Below are 23,523 nucleotides of genomic sequence, written 5' to 3'. Positions count from 1 at the left end.
AGAGGTGTAGTATCCACGGTGTACATTTTATTAATTATTTTTTTTAAATAAAATTTCAAAGCAAAAGGATTAGCTGACATATCTGTGGCTGTCCTTCCACCAGCCAGCAGACAGAACCAGGATGGATTAAGAGCAGACCTCCTGAGAAGCACTTGGGGGTGCTGAAAGCCAACCATGTTCTCAGCAGCAGGTCAAGGGAGGGGATTCTGTCTCTCTCCTCCACTCTGGTGAGACCCCACCTGCAGTGCTGCTGGACATCTGGCACTGGGTGTCCCAATATCAGAAAGATGTGGATCTGCTGGAGCAGGCCCAGAGCAGGCCATGAAGATGCTCAGGGTGCTGGAGCATCTCTGCTATGAAGACAGACTGGAGAAAGTTGGAGATGTTCAGCCTGCAGTAAAGAAGGTTCCAGGGAGACCTTCCAGTGCCTAAAGGAGCTACAGGAGCACTGGAGAGAGACTTTTTACAAGGGCATGGAGTGACAGGACAAGGAATAATGGATTCAAACCAGCAGAGGGTGGGTTTAGATACTGAGAAGAAATTCTTTGCTGTGAGGGTGCTGAGGCCCTGGCACAGGTTGCCCAGAGAAGCTGTGGCTGCCCCATCCCAGGGAGTGTTCAAGGCCAGGTTGTATGGGGCTTGGAGCAACCTGTTTTCCTGGTCTTTAAAGTCCTGCGCAAAGGGACTGCCTGGCCATTCAATGTCAGGTTTCTCCAGGGCACCCAAAACCATGTGTAGGATACCAGTAGGTGCTCCTGCAGCTACCTACAGACATTCATGTCCATCTCTCTGCAGAAGACATGAGCTTGTTTATCATTGCCCAGAGCCCTCACCAACAGCTAGGCATCCCAATCGTCTTGAAACCAAGCAGAGAAAAGATGTTGCATTCTTTCTGGACCATCTTCTTTCTTCTTCTGTCCTCATAGCCCTTTCCTCCTGTTCCTGAAAGTGCCAGGATGTCATCCAAGCTGATCAGACAGGAAAGTGCCTCTGCAGAGGAATGGGAGACATTTATGGATGTGCTTGTATTTTTTTCCTTGGTGCTTGGGAGCATAACAAGACACACTTTATTTTCACCCATGTATTCGCTGTGTGATTCCATAAACTTCAGCTCCAGGATGCAGCTGGCCTGCAGCCTGCCTTTCTCCTGCTGGCCTGGGACCTGAGCAGTGATGCTGGGACAGCACACCATGACACTTCCACTCAGTCAGGTCAGTGGGAGCATTTGGTTCTGGAAAATTCTGGGATTTCCATGTCTCATTGTAAGTAGATATCTATAGTTCGAGTTATTTTTTTTCATTTGTGGTTAACAACTGGGTCTCTTACGCCGCAGTGCCGTGCCTGCAGGCCCACAGGCACCAGGCAATCCCTGCCTGCTCCGAAGCAGGGGGACAGAGCCGAATCACGGAGGGCAGGCGAAGCTTTGGGTCGGGCTCACCTTGCCCACCAATGGCACAGGTGCACAAAGGAGGAAGGAAAAAGGCAGAGGGACTTCTTTGTCGAGGTAGACAGTTTATTTGGGAGAAAAATCCACGGAGAAAGCTGAAGCCACGTGGCTTGCAGGGGGTCTTGCACCCCCACAATATGGGTGGGGAAAACACACAGTAACCAATGGAACATCAGCCAGGGGGTGTTACCGAGGTGGGGAGAAGGAAGCACAGCAAATGGGAGAAGGGGTAGGCAGGGAGGAGTAACAAGGACCAATTAACAACCGGAGAACATAGAACTTTCTGGAAAGGCAACCAAATATGAGAAATAAGGGGAGGGGAGGGCTGCAGCCAATGGTAAGGCACGGATTTATGTATTTTTCACAGCCTTTTGAATGCTCAGGGCTTTTGGGCTGTGGCAGCACCAAACCAATGGACCTTTTGGTCCACTTGATCCGGCTGGCCCTGGGGTTGGTCATGGTTCACTGTAACACTCTTACAGTATCTTTTTGCCACTTCATCTCAAAATACCGGCAAAGAAAGTATTTGAAAGAACTCACAGCTGTCTTTTAAACAGAAAACTAAAACTCAGACAGAGATGAGATTAATGAAAAGAGGCCACAAGATGAGTCTTTTCTTCCCATTATCTGACGGCACACGCTACCAAGGCTGGCAAAGAATTATAAAATATTTGCATTTCTTAAAATGTTGAAACCTGCAGGTTTGGCTGTGCAGAGGTTTCATGCAAAAACATCCCACATCTGGGTAGCCTGGAGAGCACAGAGCGTTGTGGTGTCAAGGTCCACCTGCTTCCACTCAGCAAACTCACGCCAGAAAAGCTACCACAGGTATCACTCTCATGCACCACAGACAGACAGACAGACAGACTTCCCATCCCCAGTGTCACGTGTTAAAATGTGCCTGTGTCACCCCAGCACCAGGTGAAGCATCACCATCTGTCTTTCCACGAGTAATTCTATTTACGAAATGACTGAAGCTGCTAGTGCCTGGAGAAAAGATGATGGAAGGGATGTTTTGTAATGTCGAAGAATCTTTCCAACTTATGTGGTTGTTTCACAAACGAATCTTCAAAAAGTACAGTCCCAGCACCAAGGAGGGCATGGAAATCGTGCTTGGAAAACAAGACTGTAAATTCATTGTTTAAGTGAAAGCAAACTGCTGAACACAGAACAAAATCCCAGGTGTCTACAGGAAAACCAATTCATAGGAAGATATGTTTATACTAAAAAAAATTGTGCCAGAGCTCAAAAGTCGGAGTTTTTAAGGGTGATTTCCAGTAGATTTTTCTGTTGTCTTTATGATGGAGTAAGAGAATCTGAAAGACTGGTGGGAAAGGAGGGGGAAAAGCTTGGATTTTTTTTCGCCTTGGGGTGTACACTAGAAATGTCAAGGAAGACCATACTTCCTTTTTCAGACTGTATCAGGGAATTTATCTGAGATCTCAAAATATGTGTCCCACTAAATCTTTCTTAATTGAAGGCTGGATGTCATACTTTTATGAGGCATTTTCCTTTCTCCAAATGATTAAGTTTGTGAAGATGTGGTGCCTAGGGACATGGTTTAGTGGTGGATTTGGCAGTGCTAGGTTACTGTTTGTTCTGGATGATCCTAGAGGTTTTTTCCAACCTAAATGATTCTATTCTATGATTCCAGAACCCCTCAGACTCAGAGGAGGTGCCTCAAAAAAGACTTCCGAGGTAACTATCCAACTGCAGGAGATGGTTCCGTGGCCTGGCCACTGCAGAGTGGATTCATCACCCAGCTCACCACCCACACGTGAGCCTCAGTTTCCCCACTGTGGGTCAGTGACACAAAGGAAGTGGGCCAAATGAAGAAACAAGTTATTGCAAAGTGGAACCTGCCCAGCTCTGTGAGCTCCCCCACTGAGGTGCAGTCAGGTGGACCACAAAAAGTCTGGCAAAGGTCCACAAAAACCAGCTGTGCACAGAGGTTCTGCAGAGAGACTTGCTGCTGGCAGGTGCATCCCACTGCTTGCTGAGGCTCATGTTATGTGAGGGCTCACCCACAGGAAGTCACAGCGACCTCTGAAGTCTTCTTTTTTCGAGAGAATCTGATCAGCACAGCGCAGGGCTCACAACTCCACCCTCTGTGACTTCCCCATCACACAGGTGGAGTTCAGATCAGTGGCTGAGGTTCATGTTATGTGAGGGTTCACCCACAGGAAGTCATGGAGACCTCTGAAGTCTTCTTTTTTTGAGAGAATCTGATCAGCACAGCGCAGGGCTCACAACTCCACCCTCTGTGACTTCCCCATCACACAGGTGGAGTTCAGATCAGTGGCTCAGGGACTGGTTTGCTTTAGACAAGGTCTGGCATGCGCAGGATGATTCCAGCTGTACACATCAGGGAATTCTCAGTGCAGAAGAATCCCAAGATGAAGCAAGTTGCCCATTTTGATAAAGAGAGACATACTTTTGAACCAAAGGGCTCACAATCCTGAGTGTCCATGTGTGATTGCAGACCTCCACAACACACCATGCTCAGGAGAAAACCCAGGACATGAAGTCCTGCTCCCCATGAAACCTGCCAGCCTGTTTTGTTGTCCTCTTGCCTTTTTCCTCCCCCTCCTCCTCCATTCCATTTCCTTTTCCTGTGTGCTTTACATGGCAGCCCCTGTACATGTAAATCAGTAAATCAAACCATTTACAGAGCATTATTTTCTATGTTATCTCTGTTCTGCAAAACATTTCCTGCTTTCCTGTCTGCAGTATTTCTCTAAGGTGCCCCTCAGCACTGAGCCGAGCACAGACATGCCAGGGTCACCCACAGGCGCCTGCCAGTTCTGTGACATCCTCCCCTAGCAGGGCACCAGCTTCCTAAAGCCACCCCCCTTCAGGGGCTTGGTGCAGCTCTGCAAGGTGGACTGCTGGGATCTTTGCCATGGAGAGCTGGCAGTGAGGCTCCCTGACCACAGCAAGAGGAGCTGATGCAATGTAAACAGCAAAGCCCTTTGAATCTCTGCTGCATCAGCTGGGTCCAGCCTGGCTGCAGAGCAAACTGATGGAGGCTAAGGGGAAAACAACGGTAGCAGAAAAAATGTTTGGACTTACAGCAGAATGTTTGAGTGGGATTTGGTTTATCTGGACCCCTCTGTCACGGCACTGCTGTGTACGTCAGGTCCTAGTCCTTCAGCCACTCTGCTCCCTCGGGATTCTGAATGGAAGGATGAATTTTATTACTTTGTTTCCATGGTTGACACAGTTTTTGTATTAACCTGAGATTTAATACCAAAAAATCTAAGAGCCCTGCAGTAGCACAGAGCACTGGGTAGCCACATTACCTGTTTGCACAAGATGCAAAACCAGCTTGAACTTCTCTCTGAGTCTGTGAGGGTTAAACCGACTTCAGGTCTTGGCCCAGAACTGCTGCTGCTTTAAGTTTGTAAAAAAATTCTAAATTAGTAGTCTTTGAACCGCACCCTTTTCCTCCCCACACTAAGAACTGTAACCTTTACCCCTGTGTGTGTTAGAGTTTCCTAGAATAAGGAGGGGTTTTCACAAGAAGAGAAAGCCAGACATATCTGTCACAAGGCTGCACGTGCGGCGTGAGCAGCAGAGCCGAGCCTGCAGCGCAGTGTGGCAGGTAGTGATGGGTGTCTGCTAACCAATTATATTTATGTTTTCCATTGCCTTTTATTCTGAAGCTGGATCTGAATGAAAGGACAAAGTGGATGGGCTGAGATGCTTGGGGAGACACATATTTGGAGACTGAGTTCAAAGCATGGAGACAAATTCCCTGAGCTGCAGCAGCACACTCGCTGTCTCAGCTTTGGCAGCACCACTGGCAGCAGGATGTCCCAAAGAAGCTGTTAGATATAACCCCACCTCATCCCAAGGACCCCAAGTACAGAGTGGCACCTCTCCACTCTTACACACAGAGGACAAAGCTGTTGTTGCCCCAGAGAAGTCAGTGGTGTCAAAGGTCTCTCAGAAGCTCTGTGTGACAACCAGTTGCACTTGGCCAGTGAGCTCCTGATGGGGACCATGTTCATCCCAGTGCATGATGGGGTAGGACTGTCAACCATGATAAGGCTTTTCTCTTCAGAGTGAGAGACCTTTCCTTGATGAGGGCATCATCAGTCACATATTCAACTTAGTGGATTTCCACCCCTGAGGCACACAGTACGTCACTGCCCCAGTGAAAAAGGAGGACAGCCAAATTTCTACACGCCACTCACAAAAACAGGCAACTTAAAGCAGGAGGGCTTTCCAATGCAGACATGAGATGCAAGCATTTGTGCAGCCTGACTAAGCAGCAGGCTTTTTACATGTAGGAAAGCCACTGAATCAAAAATCTGAGCAACTGACAGCCCCCCTTTTCATTTCCAGTGAAGACTGGAAGGCTTCTGCATTCCCTGCAGACTGCACTCTATGTATTGGGTGTGCATGGTCAGCCAGAAGTCCGTGTGAGCTCTGTGCTGGGCTCAGCTCAATGGTTTTGCCACTCAGCTGGCCTGGTTGCCAGGGTGGCACATGTAGACACCTCATGTGTAAGGGGAAGATTCCGCAAGTAGAAAGTGGTTGGGAAGAAGCTGAGCTTCTGTTTTAGCAGAGTTTAACATATTCTGGCTTGAGGGACCCAACCTATAGTTGATCCTGATATAGACTGAAAAAAAGCACTGTGGCCAGCTTTTATCCCTGTCCCAGACCAAGAACATCATAGCCACTGTCACAGACAACCCAAGTTTGAGCCACAAGCTACTGGGATTCTTTGGTAGGCACAGCTGTGGATCATACCAGTGCAGGGGCACTCATACAGTGCTTTGGCCGCAGGAGCCCAGAGCAGAATTCAGTCCTGGGTGCTTCTTAGCCCCTGGCCACTGCTGCCCTAGAGAGACTCTTGGGCACCTTTCTGCTTTGCTTATGATTAAGCAAGTCCTTTTTGCCATCCTGTACATGCTGCAGTCCCCAGACAGGTTTGCAGCTCAGTCCCCATTCAGTGCCCTGCCTAATAACAGGACAGACATTTGGCTGTTTCCTACCAAGACCTGTACTTCGAGACACTGTTTTCATTTCCTCACTTCCCATGCTGCAAATTTAAAGCCATATTCTATCATTTTCCAAGAAAAATGAACCTTGGTTACCTACAAAGAGGATGCACAACTGTACAAAATTGTATTCCTGGGTAACCTTTTGCATTATATGACCATGACTGCATTCAGTTGCAGGTGGAAGAAGGAGAGGCAGATGAGCTGACATTTCCTCCATTTGTAGGTTCTTGTTGGTCATGACCAGGGGAGGATAATGTTAACACAGAGCATTTTCATACTCAGTGGAACAGAGAAATATCCTGCCAGCTTTTCTCTTGATAGTTTCTAAATGAAAGGGGAGTGAAAAACTCAAGCTTTTCAAATTCATTGGACCCCGTAAGTCTTCCAGAGTTATTTCTGTTCACTGGTCAGTCAGGCACAGCAATTGCTCTATCACAGTGCTGTGAAAATCCTGTGAAAAAATTCTGTGTTATGCAGAACTGAGTTAAAACAACGCTGGACCCTTTCCTCTCATATTCTATGGGCAGTCACTGTACCCCAGCAGTAAAATGATGAAGAGTGCATAGAAGACATCTCATATGCAGCTTAACTTCTTTAACATGCTACTTTAAAGACAACTAGCTAAATAGCACCCAGAAATTAAATGGTAGAAAGAAATATTCTCAAAATGCCGAATCTAAACTCACTGAGGTGAAAAGAAACATTTCCACTTACTTCAATTGGATCTGGCCAGAGAGTTTCTGCTCTCTGTTTTAAATGGTTCTTCATCTGATCTTTTTTCACTGCCTAGGTAAGACACCAGAACAATACAGCTCAGGCCAAACTTTATATTGCTGTACTGCTTGCATTATCTCTCCTGAAAACAGAGTAAACTTACTTGAAACGTTTGGTTTCATTTTGTTGCCCACAGAAGGTCTAGCTCTGTGTTCATCTCCAGTCACAGAAGATCTTGTCAAAAGTTCTTGAAAGCATCTTCCAACATGAAATATTGGATCAGTCTTCATCTTGCAGGAAAATGGTTGTGGGTGATGTCAGTTGGGGCTGCACTACTGAGAGAAGCACGAAGAAGATAAATAGTAATATTTTTCAAGTCTGACTGGAAGATCAAGGGCCAGAGATGTGTCACCTTTCATTTCTCTACGGAGGACTATGCAATTTTCAGAGTTTCATCATAAAATCCAGCTGAAAGATGCAAATGTGTCTCTGACTATCCTAAACCCACCATCAGGGAAAGAATAATCGGGCAGGTACTTGACCCCACAGCTGATTGCAGCCAAATGGGATCTGTGAACTGGTACATTACAAATACCACAGAGGAGCCCACTGGTCTCTGTGAAAACTCCAGTTTTTCAGGTCTAAGAGCACTCTGCTCTTTTCTATTCCACAGCTCTGAATGAAGAATGGTCATCTACAAAGAGAAAACAGCTCTAGTCATCTCAGAAACATTATTCCTTCATTCTTTGTGTTTTCCTTTGGGTTTTATTTCTACACTGAGAAGGAACAAGATGCAATCATGTGTTTGAGGCAGTGCACAGACTGGTTCCAGCACTATGCCCAGTCAGGCTGAGCTGGTACAGACAGAAATTTTACCTATTCTCCTCCACAGATGGAAACCAGCTTCAGCCTCTTCCTTCCCAATTCCTCCTGGTTCCTGAGAATAAATTGCTCTTTTCAGAAAAGCCCATCCCCAGAAACTTTCTCCAGCAGAACAGAACTAAACTTTTTCACATCAGAATGAAAGTACATACCAAGCATTTCTTTAATTTTCAGAAGAAATGTTTCACTTTCAATACAGATACCAAAAGTGAATTCAGTTCTCTGCTTGCCTAAGGTTGCCTCCCAGATCCATTCTGTCCCACCTTAGCCCTCAGCAGCCTGCAAGCACTGACAGATCCTTGTGGGGCCCTGTAAGCACCTCACTGCAAGTGGAATTGGTAGAAGTTGATGGAGAAGTTACCTGAAAACTTTATAAATCTGGCTTTAACTGACTTTCACTGAGTGAAACACTGCATCTGCAAAACCACATGGAATGGGTCTCACAAACAAGGTCTAGTCTGGCAACACAACATCGGGATCTTCTTCCTCCTTCACATAAAGCCTGAACCAGGGCACTTGGTAAAGATCATATGCTCCTTCTTATCAATGCCCTTTGCTATTAACGAACTACTGCAACTGAATTCTTCTTCTTCTAGAAGGTGCTGAAATCACCATCTAGTCTTCTTTAGCATTCTCAGCCTTTTCTATCCCAACTGGCACCAGAATAGGCTCTTCCACCTATCACCACTCCCTTTATTGGGCTCTAATACTGCTTCCCATTTTTCAATGCCCAGCCAATTCACGCATACTCAGGTGAGTTCATGTGTCGCACCCAGAGTGGGAGTTACCTCCACTGCAGAAATACGGAATAAGCACCTCCCACAGGCCCCCTGCTCCTGAGGAGCCACAGGGCTGGGGACAGTTCATCGGTCCCTTGTCCATCCGGAGCACGTTTGCGCAGTGATTGAGGTGCATGCCTAGAGCAGGAGCCCAAACAAGAGTCTGGCAGTCACAAAAGCAACCTCCCACCCCTGTACAAGCGACAGAATTTGTCAGCAAACACTTTTTTAAGGCTGCTTCTCCTTCTAGGTGCTCTGCTGACGCTGAAAGCAGCCTCTGCTTCCTGTGCGTACCCCAACTAAAAGCGACTCACTTGGGGATGAAGGTGTGCCACCAGAGCTTCTTTTAGCTCACAGCATTTAGGGCTGCCCGCGGTATCGTCAGCTACTTCCTGCAGTTCTGTCAGAGCAGCCTCTGAGCGCGGCAAGAGCTGGAGCACTCCATCGCCTCCTCTGCAAAAACCAAGGGGGAAAAAAGGGGAAAAAAAAGAAAGAAAGAAAGAAAAGGTAAGTATTCCATCTCTGAGTCCAGGCATTGCTTCTATTTAGCAACATTTTCCTTTGTTCTGTTTTGAGCACTGTTTCTCCGTGCCGGGTGTTTGTGCTCAAGAACTGCAGAATGTGCTGGTGTTTCACCATAGTCTAAATCTCCTTGTGGTTGATAACGTTGCTGGGTCTCCATTAATTAATTGCAGTTGATGCAGTCCTTCCCACCTGTCTTCCTTACAAATTCCCTTCCCTTTCCTATAAAAAACATATTTCTCTTAGAAATCAACTTTAGTTCTAGTCAGGGATAGATGATTATTAGGATTGAAGGATTTTGGCAGAATAGAGGTTACTGTGAGGTTAGTTTTAGCTATTACTGCAGTGCATGAGGCATGAATAGAGAATTTTAATAGAAATATGAATGCTGGGTTTCTTTTGAGGAGAATTGCATCCAGCCTTTCCTCTCATCCTTACTCTGCTGGAAAAGCAAGGCAGGCATTTAATTGTTAAGTTTACCTGCTGGTCTATAGCGACTAATTGGATACACTACATTCCTTCTTTTTCTCCACCTTTTATTCATCAGCACTGCTGATCTCTGGCACTCAGGAATGTGGAGACTAACTGTAGTTAAAATTAACTTTTCTTTTTTGGTCAAATATTTTCGGAGTTGACTACTTTGCCAATGACCAAAGAGGATCTGGGTTTATTTTAAACCTGTCCTTCTCATAATCCCATTCAGATCTGCTGCTGCCTCTAAACCAGCATCTCTTTAACTTCCAGTAATTTCATTGTGGGGAACAGGGGTGTATGGGGGAAAAAAAACCCAAAACAGAACAAAACACTTATTCTGCACCTTAGTACGTAATGGGCAAGACTGATTTTCTTCTGACATGTTTTCCAAAGTTCTGTACACAGGACAATATATTTAAAGAAGTCTCAGAGTTTGAATTGGGCACCCCCTCTGTTCAGATTTTTGCCTGAAAGTGCAGACAGCTCTTTCAGGTTCAGCATTTCCCAAGCCTCCTGGGGAGACCTTGATCTTACAGCCTCACCGTGATCACACAAGTAGCGCTGCACTTTGGGAAATATCTACTAACTGGGTAGTAGACCCTAAGTGTCCCAAAAAGAATGAGATGCTCATTGTGGTAAATGTATAAAGACTCAGAAAAGATCAGAGATGAGGATTCAGACAAAACAACACAGATTTAGCAGAAGTGAGTGGGCTTACAGGGACATCAGAGATGTGTGTACATGCAAAGGGGAATCTTTGAGCGTCAGTTTTTGATGGTATCACTAAAGTGCTAAGGGGGAAGCCCTGCTGCTGGTATGGGAGTAGGTAGCTACAGGAGGTGACCCAGATGTGAAAAGGGAAAATGGGAGTTCTCCAGTTAGTTGAGAGCAAATCATAGGATGAAAAGGAAAAAGAAATTGTGTTTCATGGTAAATGGAGAAGGAGGAAATATTTGTGTCTAAGTTCAGAGCACTGTTAAATACCATTTGTAGGCATTCTGTTAAGAATAGGATTGTTTCAATAAAGATGGCACTGTGGTTTTCACAAGGCTTTACAAATCCTGCTTGCTGAGATACATCTACTTTAGACAAAAGTAACAGTTTTGAGATGAAAATAGCTAGACTTGTAAGTAACAGCCATTGCCAGTGAGCTCGAGTCTGACAGGTCACGAAATTACTTTGGGCACCTCTTTGCTCTGTTTTTCCCCAGCAACATCTTTAGTACTGATGATACCATCAGTGCAGCTCCCACGTCACAGCAGTTTCTGTACAGACCCACAAGGGCAGTGCCAAGACCCCCATTAGGGAGAGTCCATCTGCTGTCACAAGGTCAAAACTCAACACTATCTTTGCATTTTTCTACTCCTGGCAAAAAGAAACCATCCTATCCATGCTCACTCTTTGCAGCAGAGTTAACCCATGCTCTGACTGGGGGAGTTCAGAGGGATGAAAGAGACAAACACATTGTGGGGATGCAGAAGGAGCCTGTGATCCCTGTGACTGTAATGACTGCAGTGAAGGTGTCAGTGCAGGAAGAGGGGAGGCTTGTGAATTTGGGAGTTTGATCAGATGTGTTTGGTCATGAACAAATATAATCTGCGTCACTGCCTGGTGGCATTGGACACTTGCCTCTGATCCAGCATCCTCTGACTTCCAGGAGCTTGAGCAACAGAATTTGTATGATTTACCATTTGTGAATCTCCTGGGATGGCAGTGGTTTGAAAACCTCTGCCTTGAGACAGAGGGAGGAAAAGCAGCAGCAGGATGGTGAAAGGCAGGAATGAACCGTGGCAGTACAGAGACCACAGACAGGGAAAGACAGACGCAGGTGATGACAGGCTGCAGGAGGTGACCAGGTCAGCAACAAAGGACAGAGCCTGGGCAGGACTCAGCACTGACAGGCCAACAGCACACAGGACCACACTGTGGTCAGACACAACCCTTGACCATTAATTAAAACAAACCAAGACATGGGAAACAAGCAGAGCCATTGGCCAGCCACCATCCACAGCCAACTTTAAATAAGCAAAGCCACTTACCACAAGGTAGGATAACTGAATGGTCATTAAAACTCACATCAATTCTGCTACAACACTGCCCTGTTCTTGTGTGGCAGCAACAGAGGCCCCATAGGAGCACAGAGGGGCCAGCTAAGGGATGCCACAAGCCATAGGCCTGGCCATGCCACTCCCAGGCTGACCATCTTGCCTGCCCTGGAGGTGATGAGATCCCACCTTCACAGGTCTGCAAACGATGCTCCTCCTAGCAGGAACAAGTCTTTCTCTTGGCCACAGGGTGTCTGTGGTTGTCCTCTGCTTGCTCAGGACTTGAAGACCTTTCTTACTGCCTTGCATTGGTCCAGCTGTCACATGTGGCCACATGCTGGTGTTCACTGAAGGGTGAGATGTATGAACTCAGTCCAGAAATCTCCAGCAACTCCAGCTGAACAGTTGCCACCCCAGAGATGATTTTGAGCCATCACAGTAGTTTGAGTGGGACATGGCTCTAGACTGGGCCTTTCTGTGGCTCTTAGTGTGTTTCTAACTGCCGGTGCCAAAGGTTTGGCAGGAGTCTCCTGTTTGAAGGCCTGGAGGCCAAGAATAAGGAGGAAGATAACTACAAGTAGCTGCTGGGGAAATCCTAAAATCTAAAGGATAACAGAGCACCCCTTTCTAAGGGGTACACCCATGCATTTAGACATAGGTCTTGGTGTTTCTTTGTTCAGCTGTTTGAAGTCAGATTTTCTTTAAGCCTGGCAGTGAGACACATTCACCTCTAACAGTGTGCCAGCATAGCCAGACCTCCTCACCTTATTAAAACAGCCTGTTCCCCGATATCCCAGCCTGTTCTCCAATATCCCAGCTTGCTCTTTTGGGAATCCAGCACAGTATCCATCCACTTGTTAGCCCCTAGTGCCAAACTGCTGGCACTTGGCTGTGCTTCAACCAGCATCCATGAGCACCCTGATGCAGGAGAGAGGAATGGGAATCACACCTCTCATCTTCTTCTAAAACTTTGTAGTTCCAGCATAAGCCAATAAGAAAGTTTGGTCAGCTGGGTTTTCAAATGAGCCATTTCTTTAACAGAAGCCAGATACAATTACCCCCCTCCCTGCTGCCAAGGCCACCAATTTAGCTGCAACAGCTTTAGGAAGTCATTGAGCCCAAGTGCCTGATGGTTTCAGGTGTGAAGAAGAGGGTGTGAAGCAGAGCCACTCTCAGCGGCTCACTTTCACTGCTGCTGCTCCAACACCTACACTTTCCTCAGCATGTTCACTTGACAGTTTAGCCTCAAATCTATGACAGCTTTTCTGGGCTTCCTGATGCTTCTCCTGGCCATGGAGCCATTCCTCTGGCTCTGGGATCTTTTCCATGCAAGCTGGTAGGTACCAGGGAGTAAATCTGCCCTGCAACAGCTGCACTCTGGTGCTCTCAGGGATGACTGAGAAACTTTTGCTAGGTCTAAAGTCCCAAAATCATGCCTCACAGCCTTTGAATCATGAGACTGGAGAAAAAAGTCCCCTGTTACGGGTGGATTTTGGGGTCTGTTTTTCACCTGTGAACTTCCCCTACCTACATTTAAGTAGTTTTACCCACTTTTATACATGTTGAATAACGTGGTCTTAAACCCAGTATGAGGCTCTTTTATCAACATATTTCTCTCCCACCCACCAGACATTCTTCTCTCCTGAGCAGTCCCTCTCCAAGTAGTGTAACACGGCACTAAGGCACCCAGATCAGGGAAGGATCACATTCTTAAACTGGGGCCTTTGTCAAACCTGAATTATGACAGTTCCCCTTAGTAATACCACAGCTGCTGATTTTAGCAAACTGGCACATTTAGTACTACTGTGGGATTTCTAGATTGTGGTAAGGGGGAAGGGGATGTGTGGATTCATGTAAGAACCTGCACATAGGTATTTAAAAATCTACAGTCATTGAGAGTTCACATCTATGAACAGTGTTATCATGAGGTAAATCAAGTATCTTTCCCTCATCAGGAAAGATTGCTGAGCTCCTCCCCTCCTGAAAAGCAATTGATTAATAACTTCTGTCTTCTACCAAATATCATCTTTATTTTAATATCTTTATAAGACTGCTTATATCTGCATTATATCTCATATCTGCAGTACTGAATTAAATATTAAGGCTGTATAACTAATCCCAAGGTCTTGCTGCTTTCAGCCTACATATGCCCCATAATTTGTTTTAACCAGCACTAGTCAAGAGAGGGGTTACCTGCTTCACCAGTGGAAGAATGATATTTTAGGATAGAGTTGTGCTCAGGCTGGATTCCCAGGATAGCTTTAAAACACTTTTTTTCTAAACAGAGTTTTGAAAATATATAGTGTCAAAATTATATATTCATATATTATATTCAACTTTGAAATGATGTTGCTTGAAAATACATGGGTTTATGTTCAAATTTCCAATTGTACAGCTTCAAATCCCGCTATGTTGTGTGTGTCAGTAAAAATGATCGGTCTGATGGGTAACCAAGTGGAGCCATGGCTGTTTCTCCTTTTTATGCTGAGATATGCTTATAGGAGTGACTTCCTCTACTAATTTGTTTATTAATAATGGAAAAAAAATAAAGCAGTTCACTGACTTGCTGGGCAAATGGGCCATGATCTCTTTCTATTCAAAGACACCATAAACCTTTTTCCTACTTTCAAGAGCAGCAGAGCAAATAATCCACAGCAATTTCTCACCTTCAAGTTAAGAGACACAAAAGTTTATTAGTTGATCTTTTACAGGCAGGTAGTGTAAGTTCTGCATGGGAAGGAGAAGCCCAGGTTCAGGCGTTGGAGGAGTGACATTGCTGGTGACGAGCATTGTAGGTGGCGTAAATGTCACATCTGGGAAGTGATGTGTTTCAATATTAGATTTGAGTGTCCAACTGACATCCTGCTGGCACCCTTGTGTCAAATACTTCCAGCACTACATTCTACTGCAGAAAGCACACAAAATCCCTCAGGAGAAACTTGTATCCTCTTTCATTGAAAGCTGATTTATGCTTTAAGACATGCAGGTTGTTTTCCTCTACAGATATTGGAGACAGGAAGAAAAGTGTGAAGGGAAAGTTTGTTTAATTTTAACCATCACAGAAGTTATTTTAAATTGTTCCTAATATCCACATAAATACATCAAAACTTTCGGCTTTAACAATAATCTCTGGCAGAGATGGATGATGAGAAAAATATTAGAAAATAAAAAATATATTAATTAATGTGCTTTTCTCATGTAATTGTACTCATGGATTTTACTGTGTCCTTTTTTTTTTTTCTGCCCCTGTGTATCTCAGATGAGTTAATGCAAAGATTTTCAACCAGTCTCTGTCCAACTATTGTGCTTTTTTGACTTACCCTTGTCTTCCTTGTAGCCATATCTGTAATTTTCTTTTTTTATTTTTTCTAATAGGGGTTATTTTTATCACTTCAACTTCTCCTTTGGAAATTTAAACAGTTTCACATGAGTAGTTCATACACAAATAGCAAAAAAAAAAAAAAAAAGTAAAGTAAAGCCTTTTGCTTTCCTGCTTGTTTTCACTTCCCTTTTTCTTACACTTCAGTGTTACTGAAAAGACTTTTCTTGAGAAAAGATTAATTAAACAGGCCCAAATGAGCAGCAGGAGCCACTGCATTTTAGGAGTAAGAAACATAATTATCTATTTGTCTAACAGTGTGGACACAACATAACATTAGAAATGGAAGAGTGTAAATACAGAGCAGGCATGCAGCAAATTCTTAGCAGATTACCCCATCTTCCAGTGATTTGTGTTCAGGTGCTTCCTGAGCCAGAAGTGATGTCTCTGTCCTGGAAGATGAGATGTTTTGCACATCCTGAAGGTGAGAAACATGCACATGATAACTGCAGTTTGTCTCATGAAGTGACTCTCACACAGAAAGAAGCCTCAGACTGCTGACAAAAATACATTCAGCTGTTGATGCAAAACTCAGCCAGTCCCTGCTGTAACACCTCGTTATGGTTGGTGAGACCCAGCATATCAGGATAGGCCACAGAAAAGTGAAAACAGCTACTTTGGAGGGGCTTTGCTCAACTGAAAGATACAGGGCAGCAAAGATAACTCATTGGAACAGTTTGTATCTCACAAATGCATTCTTGGATATTGCTCATCCTTGTCATCATCGCTATGTTTGACCTTTCATAAATGCTTGAAAATTGCTGGTTGTGATAAATCTCTTCAGTTCTGGTGTTCAAACCAAAACTGATCATCACAAATATTAATAGAAAATAGTGTATAGGTTTTTTTCAGCTGTGTAATTATTACTGTTTTTCATTTGAATTAATATTTGAGATGCAAGTTAGCCTCAACATCCCAGAGGAAGACAGAAGTGGGAATCTTCTGGGCTGAGCCAAGCATCAAACCATTAAACTCTAAAGGTCTGAGAAGAAGATATAAATGTGCTTTCAATTGAAGAGGGGTGTAGAGGCACAGAGAATTTGACTTTAGTCACAGGGTGGATTGTGGTGTTACTTCCTACTCCTTAAGGGTGTGTCAACACAAGGGGCAATGTCACCAGGAGAAATTTAATAAAATGCTGAGTGCTGCTTTATGATCTTCATTTGAGGGGGAAACCCCTCTGCAGACCCGGAGAACTGAGTGAAGGCAAGTGAAGCTCCGAACTGGGGGTGGATGCAGTGGCCAGTGGAAGAATACTTTTCCCTGGACAGGGCTGAGAGCCTGGAGAAGGTGAGGAGTACAGCAAATGGTGGCCTCCTCTCCTCCCTGATATGGGGCTGGCACTTAGAGCATCCTGACTGGGTAGGATACAAGCTCCCAAGCTGGCAGGCCAAAGCTTCAGGACAGTCCTTCAGCATCTGCTTTTTCTCTAGAGTGTAAATCCACACCGGTGGCTGCAGTTTGTCAGCTGGGGCATCATGCTTGGCAGCTGACAGCCATTTAAGGGTGAAGGTCTCTCTGGCTCAGCCCCAGCCCTGTGGCTTAGTCCATATGCTAAACACCAAGGAAAAATGCCTGCCCCAGGCAGGTAGCTTAGAAAGCCACAGACATCTCCTTCCTGAGGTTCCCTCCTGGATGCCGAGCATGGGAGGGAGACTTGGAGCCAAAGTGGGAGGGGAGGAGTCAAGACAAACTTTGGGAGCCATGTGTTGACAGAGCTCGTCTACCACTTCCTGCCCTGCACCATCACTGACTGCTCTGGGGGAAGCTGTACAGAAAGGAGAATATTCAGACAAGCACAGGATCAAGAGAAGTGTGCAAAGCCAGGAGGAGGGGGGAGAGAGCACCCTCAACCACTCCTGAAGGTGTTTTTATTGAGGTGTGTGGGGTAGACAAGCTGATGAGTAACTGAGGTGGTGTGTGACTTGTGCCATGTCCCTTCCCTGGCTGTCACCATCTGCCTGACTATGGTCTGTATTCACCTGTTGTGCTTTACCATAGAAGGGGACATCTCCAAGACCCTCTGTGGTGTGCAGGTGTACAGCAGCTCTCACATTGGTCAGGCATGCCTGAGTCAAGGACAAGCTGTTGTATGTCAGCTAACAGACAAGGTCTGGGCAGAGAACCACTGCTGACCCTGAAATCAAGCACCCTTTTTATCCCCTCTACACAGTAGTTAGGTAGGCAGCCCAGAAAAGACCTCTCCTCCTCTGCCAAAGGTGACAGATGCTCAGAGGCAGCAAAAAACTCTTCACCACCAGCCCTTTTTGCAACCATTGTGTTTGTAAGTTAACACCAGCTCAACCACCCTCTGGGTTAAGAACCTTTTTCTAATATCCAACCTAAACTTCCCCTGACACCACTTCAGGCCATTCCCTCGGGTCCTGTTACTGGTCTAAGTACTGTGCCATCTTCTCCATACAGCAGTGAGGATTCTCTTCTCCAGTCATTCTTAAGAGGGGACAATACTGAATCCAGCTTTTTTTTCAAATACATCTAAGCTGCCCTACAGCTTCATATTCATCTACCTTACTTTTGTAGGCTGATCCCTGCGTGCGATTTTGGGTGCAGGTGATACATGGCATGAGGAACAATGGGGGTTTTAGTATTTACAGTGTGATTTTAGAATGGGAACTGACAGAAAGTAGATGGATGATTTTATGTCCAGTGACAAAACTTCAAATCCCCCTTAAGAGAGCTTCCACATACCCCCCAGACTCCAGTCCAACTCTCAGAGGTGGAGGGATGTGACCCTTTCTTTCTCAGTTCCTGCCTGAGGAGGCACCTTTCAAACATCCCCCATCCCATTTGCTCCACTAGCATGTCAAGCTGGCACCTATGACACATTACTGACACATTTTTAAGTGATGCAATGCTAACTTTCCACCTTGTCTTCTGTTTCTCAGGAAACAGCAGCTGGAAAAAGAATAATGGAAGATTGTCTAAACAAAAGTTGTAATTCCACTTGCCTTTTTAAATACAGCCAGACACTTCTGGTTGCTGTTTACAGCATTGTTTTTGGTATAGGCTTTCCAGCAAATTGTTTAACTTCTCTGCTTACATTTGTACAAATCCAAAGGAATAAAGTAGTTGCCATCTACATTTTCAGTTTATCATTGTGTGAGCTGATGTATTTAAGTACCTTGCCTTTGTGGATTATCTATGTGCAAAATGGGCACAACTGGACCATGGGTGACACTGCTTGCAAAATAACAGGATTCATCTTTTTCTGCAATATCTACATCAGCATTCTGCTTTTGTGCTGCATCTCTGTCGATCGCTACATGGCACTGGTGTATTCTCTGGAATCGAGGGGGAGAAGAGGACAGAAAATGGCCATCATAATAGTCTGTTTTCTCTTTACTGCGGTTGCAGTAATCCACACTCCAGTATTTACCACAGAAGCTGTAAAGCAAAATTGTACAAATGTGATAACCTGCTTTGAGACAGTGCCCCTTAACATATCATTGGCTTCTTTCAGCTTTGCAAGATTCCTATTTGGATTTGCCATACCCTTCACAATCCTCATTTTTACAAACTTCAGAATCTTCCAAACTACAAAAAGAAGCATCAGCTTGACTTGTCGCCAGAAAGCGAAAGTGAAGTATGTGGCTATTGCCATTATTGTTATTTTCTTGGTCTGCTTTGCTCCATATCATGTGGTGCTCATAATAAGAGCCATATACTTTATGTTTCATCAGGACTGCCCATGTCCATTTGAAAAGGAGATATATTCAATTTTTACAGTGTTTCTGTGTTTATGCACTGCAAACGGTGCTGCCGATCCAATCATCTACGTGCTGGTCAGTGAAAATGTCAGAGAAGACTGTTATAGGAGCCTGAGAAGATGGAGATTGAACTCATCCAAGCTAAGTTCATCCACTATTCACAATACTGACAGCAGAAAATCGGAAATGCCAAAAGAATCAGAGGAGGGGACCAAAGAAAAGGAAACAAAGAAATAACAGATTCATCCAAGGCCTGTACTAGTGCCAGAGACCAGGAAAGTGGCAGCTAGCTTGTAGCCACTGGAACAAATAAGAAGTTCCCAATGCCAGCTGCAGGACACAAGTCTTTACACGCTGACATTATTTTGCATGTCCTGCATGGGCCAGCAACTCCTTGAGGACTCTATATGGGAGCAATAATTCACATTTTTGTTTGCCTCCTACAACAAACTTTGCCTACCAGTTATCATTGGTGAAAACACTGCCTTGCTAAGGATATGTGGAATAAACTAAGTAATTTACTTTTACTCAAATTAGGATCTTAAAAGCTTATTTTTTGACTGACTTTTTTTCTCATATGAAATAAAACCAGTTTTATCTTCTGAGCAAAATTTAAAAAAAGCACTGCTGAGGAGAACAATGTATTCTTCTTATGGTTGAAATTTTTGCTTCTTTAGGAGGTACATGTTCAGATTCTCACACATGTGCTCTGCTGTTAACGTTTGTGGTTAACCAGTGGAAAATATTAAAAATGAGTAAGTCTTTCAGCAAGAACCTTGAACATTTTCCTCGTACTTCAGTATATGGCTTCAGCTACGTCACGCGTTCCAGGAGAATTAGAGGGCCTGATATCAATGGCCTGATAACACAGACCAACAGTACTGCTGCTGCAGTAGTCAAGATCCTGCACTGCCCTGAAATTCTTAAAACGTACAATTCTAATGCTTGATAATTTACAATTAGTAACCTTTACTTGTTTGGCAGTCAGATCTAGAATGCAATGAAATATCTAGAAAATGTATACATTTCCAAGTGGAGTCGGGGACTGCTTTTATGCCATCTCCAAATGTTTGTTGAACTCGTGTTTCATTTCTGACTAAGCTAACCCTTCCCTTTTGTTATTGATCCCACTTCTACTGTGTAGGGGTCTGTAGAAGATGTGGGTAGGCTCATATATGGTATGGAAGGTTGGAAGTCTGGAGAGCACAGTCCTTCCTCCACAGCTGGGGAACTCCCTCAGACATGCTGGGGCAAATTTCATTGTTGCTGCTGCCACTTTTATTATGAATAACTTATGGATAGTAGTTCCTTGTGTCTTCGAACAAGAACTTAAAAATTATACACATCTCGCAATGTTTCTCTAAGCAACTTCTTCATGTTTTTTTGAGATTTAACAGACAGAATCAATTTGAGTATGAGCTTGTAGAGTGATTCACAGCATCATTCCATTTCATCTGTGGTGTTGTGTTTCTGTGACATGTTGAAATTGTTACTGACGTTGACATTTCTGTATTGAATTAATATTGACCAGTCCTAATGTAAATACAATACTTTTTAATATCTTAAAATTGCCATAGATATTTCTGTATATTATATTTTATTCTTATATATTCTTACACTTTTGGAAAGAACCATTATGCCAAAATTGTATATCCTCAATTTATTAGATTTATTACATACTTCATTTTTTAATTATTTAATGACTCCTCTGGTATTTATCTGTGAAATGGTTTTATCCTCAAAAGTAGTCCACATAATACTAAACAGAAGGTTGTCTCTCAGAAAAACATAAAATTCAGTTGTGGTGCTAATTAACAAGTTCTGGATTTCTATTTTTATATGCATCCAGAGATCAAATTCTCTAAGGTATCGAGGAAAGACCTTCAAAGTGCTGAGTATCTGTAACTTTGCTGAATATCAGTAACTTTCTGTTGCTAAAGAATTCCTCAGCAACAGAACACGGCTCATAACAGCCCCTGCCAGCCCGAGCACTGGTGACTCATCTCTGAAGATGCACATGCAAACTGCTCCAGCCTCAGGATTTTCATCGTCTGAATGCAAACTCTGATGAATAATAGCAGTGAATTTAGAAGAAACAAGAGGTACAGGCTTCTGAACTGATTGAAATGGATGCAAATTAGATATTGACCTCGATCAATTTAAACCTCGCTGATGTTTTTCCTCTGATAAAAAGTGAGTGTCGAGAGAGGGGATTGTCCCACTTTGCTCTGTGCTGATGCAGCCTCACCTCAAGTCATGTGTGCAGTTTTAGGAGCCACAATATAAGAAAGACATTAAGCTATTAGAGAACAACCAAAGAGGGGCCATGAGGATGGTGAAAGCTCTGGAGGGGAAGCTGTGAGGAGTGTCTGAGGTCACTTGGTCTGTTCAGCCTGAAGACTGAGGGGACACCTCATCATGGTTTACAGCTTCCTTATGGTGGGAGTCAAAGGGGCAGGCACTGGTCTCTTCTCTCTGGTGACAGTGACAGGACCTGAGGGAAAGTTCTGAAGCTAATTCAGAGGAGACTTAGGTTAGGTGTCAGAAAAAGATTCTTCACCCAGAGGGTGGTTGGGCACTGGAACAGGCACCCCAGGGAAGTGGTCACAGCACCACAGAGTTCAAGAAGCATTTGGACTCTCAGGCCCATGATGTGATTCTTGGGTGTCCTGTACAGAGTCAGGAGTTGGACTTGATGATCCTTGCAGGTCCCTTCCAACTCAGGATATTCTATGATTCTGTGAACCAGCACTGGAGCCCAGTGCCATAGATGCAGGGGACAGGAATTGTCAGGGTCTCATGCAACAGCTGCAATTCTGCCTTACTGAAGTTGCATGCTGTTCTAAATCACTATATCATTATCCATCTTCTCTTAAAGAAAATCCTTGGAGTTTATTTGTTCAGACGTATTCTCAACTAAAAGCTTTAGAAGTAACAAAGACTTCTAAAGACAAAGACTTCTGTGCAGCCTGATCTGACTTAAAAATTTACCTAGATAATCTCCAGAGGTGCTTTCCAAACTAAAATATTCTGTGATAGATTACTGAAGGGGTTAGGGGCCTTGTACCAAGCAATGTATCCACATGGGAAAACTGTGAATTCTGACTTCTTTGGATAAAAAGAAAAGCAGCTTTATGGCTGAGTGAAGGCACCAAGAAACATTCCACGCTGTTAAAATATCCCATCAGATAAAGTGACTGTTTCTTATTTGATAATTCAAGCATGCGATCTATTTTGTCAGACAGTATCTGACTGTGCCACTCAGGCAAAGGAAAGGTCTCAGCACTGGCACATGTGAGATACCCAGCAAAGGGCACTTCTCAGTTCAGAGTAGATCTGAGGAGTGGAATGATTGTGTGGGTTTTTCCACCCGTTCCTCGTACAGAGACACCACCAGTGACCCACAGGGACTGCTTCATGCTGTGAAGAAAGGTTCACCTGCTACATCAGATCTGCAATTCTCAACATAGTCATTTGGACCTGGCTCCCAACTTCCCCAACTCAGCTCAAGCCATAAGACAAGTTAGAGAGTATAACCTAGGCTGTGCCTCCCAATTTGGTCTTTAGATGGCCAGGTCTCCACACATAAGGCTCAGAGCAGGCAAGCTGCTCACCAGTGTGAGGGGGTGGGATTAGAAAATTTCACTCTTTTATACTCAGCATTTACTTGGGTATAACTTCCATCATTTGACTTAAAGAAGAGTGGGCTACTGTATAAATAAAATATTACCTTATTTTTACATGTGTCTCAGACACTTATAATGTACCAGGGAGATAAGTTCATTGCTGATTATTTTAAGTATGACTGTAAAACACGAAGTGAATAATTTCTGGCTATGAACTAGAGCTGGCCAAACTAGATTTTGCAGATGATGTATGTGACTTGTTTGCTTATTCATCAATTTTAAATTATATCTGAGGAGTACAATTTTTTAAAGTAAAATTCTATTCCTGATTAAGAAATGCTTTCATGTTCTGTATTAAATTTTGCCTCAAGAGGATTGCTACAATTTTGCTACAAATCTGGCAAAACCCCATAGGAATGAACTCAGACTCCCTACATGTCACAAATTTCTTCTGCAGTTGGTGACCTTGTAGCTGCTCTAATGTACAACCTAATGTCATATTTCTGCTGAGTAGTGAGTGATGAAATCTAACTCAGAACCAGGCTTTCAAAAATATCCACAACCTAATGGCTTTTCTTAGTGGGGATATTTTCACTCTACAGCTCACACTGCGGGACAGGTCTTTTAGGACACTTCCTCATACAGTGAAATGATGCCAAAGTTCCCTTGCAGTTTGGAATGCCCATCTTATTTTCAACCCACCACAAACTAACAGTAGCAAATAAGAGTGGGGGGATTGCATCAGAGAGATGCAATAATTTTTTAATCTCTTTGGCATTGAGGGAAGCATACAGGTGCCAGCATCCCCGAAGCTGGATCTCCCAGCATGTCTTCTGCAACCGGTGTATGTGATACCTACCAGTCCTCTCCGTCTCTCCCAGCGCCTGCTGGGGTGGTTTGCACAGCACTGCCTTC

At 44.2% G+C, this 23,523-nt stretch overlaps 1 protein-coding gene across 1 annotated transcript; it reads left to right on the top strand.

The window, feature by feature from the left end:
* Positions 1-9,351: 9,351 nt before the first annotated feature.
* On the top strand, positions 9,352-22,722 carry GPR132 (G protein-coupled receptor 132). The gene is given in 3 exon segments (XM_017729163.1): positions 9,352-16,544; positions 18,161-19,190; positions 19,193-22,722. Coding segments are annotated over 3 exon segments (1,167 nt in total). The 5' UTR covers positions 9,352-16,487; the 3' UTR covers positions 19,273-22,722.
* Positions 22,723-23,523: the final 801 nt, after the last annotated feature.

This window comes from Corvus brachyrhynchos, unplaced genomic scaffold (assembly GCF_000691975.1).
Source record: "Corvus brachyrhynchos isolate BGI_N302 unplaced genomic scaffold, ASM69197v1 scaffold1, whole genome shotgun sequence".
Lineage (NCBI taxonomy): Eukaryota > Metazoa > Chordata > Aves > Passeriformes > Corvidae > Corvus > Corvus brachyrhynchos.
The sequence above is the reverse complement of the archived record's forward strand: the minus strand, read 5'-3'. Positions and strand labels throughout refer to the sequence as shown.